This window comes from Galeopterus variegatus, unplaced genomic scaffold (assembly GCF_000696425.1).
Source record: "Galeopterus variegatus unplaced genomic scaffold, G_variegatus-3.0.2 Scaffold6906, whole genome shotgun sequence".
In the NCBI taxonomy this organism is placed as follows: Eukaryota; Metazoa; Chordata; class Mammalia; order Dermoptera; family Cynocephalidae; genus Galeopterus; species Galeopterus variegatus.
In genome coordinates this window covers 62,780-65,306 of record NW_007733017.1, presented here as the reverse complement: position 1 = coordinate 65,306, position 2,527 = coordinate 62,780, and the positions used below count along the sequence as shown (strand labels likewise).

Sequence of the window (2,527 nt, the reverse complement as noted above, 5' to 3'; positions counted from 1 at the left end):
GTCCTGAACAACTCCCTCACTTAGGTTTTCCGCGATCCGGATCCCTATCAGGAAGCGACCCAGTCCTCCTAGCTCAGAACGCCGCGCTAGCCCATCTTCTCAACTGCCTTCCGCTCGCCAACGCCTCTTCCGGTAGCGCAGACGTGCGCGGTACGTGATGGCGTCACGAGGGGCGGCGGGGGTATAAGAACGTGGTAGGGGCACGTACGCTCCTCTTTTTCAGTTATCGGGGGTTGTGTTTAGGTAAGGTAGCTGACGTGCTTCCTAGCCCGGGTTTGGGGTGTAAGGTCATGCGGGTCGGCCGAGCCTTAATAATACGCTAGGGACGAGAGGAGGACGGTTGGACGGGAGTGCAACACGGTCGTGAGGGTGATACTGGTTATAAAAGTTTTACGGGCTGCTCTCGCGGGATCTACTCTGGGCTCCACGAGATTCTAGCGGAGTTGTGGAACTGCGCAGGCGCCGCCCAGGGTGCTCATGCTCGGCTTTCTCTCCCGAGCAGGTACGGTCGGGCAAGCTGAGCCAGCATGCCGGTGGCTCGGAGCTGGGTTTGTCGCAAGACCTACGTGACCCCGCGGAGACCTTTCGAGAAATCCCGCCTTGATCAAGAACTGAAGTTGATCGGTGAGTGGCCAAAACAAGGTTTCGGCTTCCGGGGTCGAGGGAAGGCTAGCACGTGGTTGAGAGTGACCACGTGCTGTTTCTAGTCCAGTCCTTTGGTGGTTCCGCCGCAGTCTCTCCAAATTCAGCACGGTTCGTGATTTAGAAAGATGTATTTTTTCCCAAGCTGCCAGTCTAGCTTTTGTACTAGTTCGTGGTACTAAGCTTGTCAATCTTCTCTCCACCATATGCAGGCGAGTATGGGCTCCGGAACAAACGTGAGGTCTGGAGGGTGAAATTTACTCTGGCCAAGATTCGCAAGGCCGCCCGGGAGCTGCTGACGCTGGACGAGAAGGACCCACGGCGTCTGTTTGAAGGTGTGTATGTGAGACCAGCGGAAAGGGATTGGGTGTAGGGCTTATGAGGTTCGTTCTCCTTTCTAGGCTTTTTATTACAGCGATCAGAGGTATGATACTGAACAAGTGGAGGCAGCCTTTTAACCTGCGTACCCAAACATTGGGCCTTTAGTTTACTGATGACTATGATGTATATGGTGTCACAGAACAATTTTGCTCCTTATGTGTCCTGTTCACTAGGGGTGGAAATAATAAGAAATTTATGGAAGGTCTGATGTTGATAACAGGGAGGGGGCTAGGGCGTGTACATTTGCCTGCTTTAATAAGCTGGTCAAGGACATTCAGGTCACTTAGCAGAGGTCTGAACAGGAAAGGATATGTGGATGTCCCAGGGAAGAGCATTTTAGGTGACACTGGGAGGGGATGCAGATCATATAGGGACTTAGACTTATTTTTTTAATTGTAAAAATCCACGTAACAATTTTCCATCTGCATTAGTCGATTTTCTCTTTGTAACAGAACACCCGAAACTGGCTAATTTACAAAGAAAAAATTGTTTCTTCCAGTCTGGAGGCTGGGAACTTCAAGGTTGAGGGAGGCCATCTGCTTAGGGCTGTCTTGCTGTTGGGGATTCTGCGGAGTCGTAAGGTTCTGATGTGGCACAGGGCATCACATGAAGAAGCTGAGCTTGCTACCTCAGGTCTCTTCCTCTTATAAACCATCAGTCCCGCTCCCATGGTAACCCATTAATCCATGAATGAATTAATGAATCCATTGAAGGCAGAGCCTTCATTATCACCTCTTAAAGGTCCCACCTCAGTACTGCAGTGTTGGGGGTTAAGTTTTAGCATGAGTTGGAGAGGGCAAACATTCAAACTGTAACACTGTCTTAACCATCTTTATAGACTCTATTTTTTTTTTTTTTTAAGATGACCGGTAAGGGGATCTTAACCCTTGACTTGGTGTTGTCAACACCACGCTCACCCAGTGAGCGAACCGGCCATCCCTATGTGGGATCCGAACCCGGGGCCTTGGTGTTATCAGCACCACACTCTCCCGAGTGAGCCACGGGCCGGCCCGATAGACTCTATTTTTTAAGGTCCTAAATTTCTCCTTTGACGCAGTGTTATTGGAGGGCTTTCATATCGGAAGATTGACATGATCAAACCGAAATTTTAATAGTACCTCTCAGATTGTAAAATGGTGTTAGAATTAAAATAAGGCCTCGTTGAGTGCCTTAGTCTAGGCTCTTTATAGGCATTATCTTGAAGTTTCTGTAACTTAAATTTATATCTGAAAATGACCACCTCCCAGCTGTCATCTTGACCACACCTGCCTCTGCACCTGAGCCCTGACTGTAATGAGGGAGAATGGTTATCTGTGTATAGAGGTTGGCAAAGTGCTGGAGCTTGTTTAACCACAAATTTATCACACTTGATCTGTCCCAGGCTCGCAAATGTTAGCAGTTATTATTTTGTTGTTGTTGTTAGATCGTAGACCCGTTTGACACTATCATGAAAGCTCTGGAATCCTTTTCCCTATGAACACCAATATGATGAGGGAGTTTATCC

General features: G+C 48.6%; 1 protein-coding gene across 1 annotated transcript in view; it reads left to right on the top strand.

The window, feature by feature from the left end:
* The first annotated feature begins 217 nt into the window (after positions 1-217).
* Positions 218-2,527, top strand: part of RPS9 (ribosomal protein S9) — an 8,196-nt gene continuing 5,886 nt past the window's right edge. The window contains exons 1-3 of the mRNA XM_008591405.1: positions 218-243; positions 503-624; positions 855-977. Of these exons, the coding sequence (XP_008589627.1) occupies positions 528-624; positions 855-977 (220 nt within the window). The 5' untranslated portion in view covers positions 218-243; positions 503-527. The remainder of the gene's footprint in view (positions 244-502; positions 625-854; positions 978-2,527) is intronic.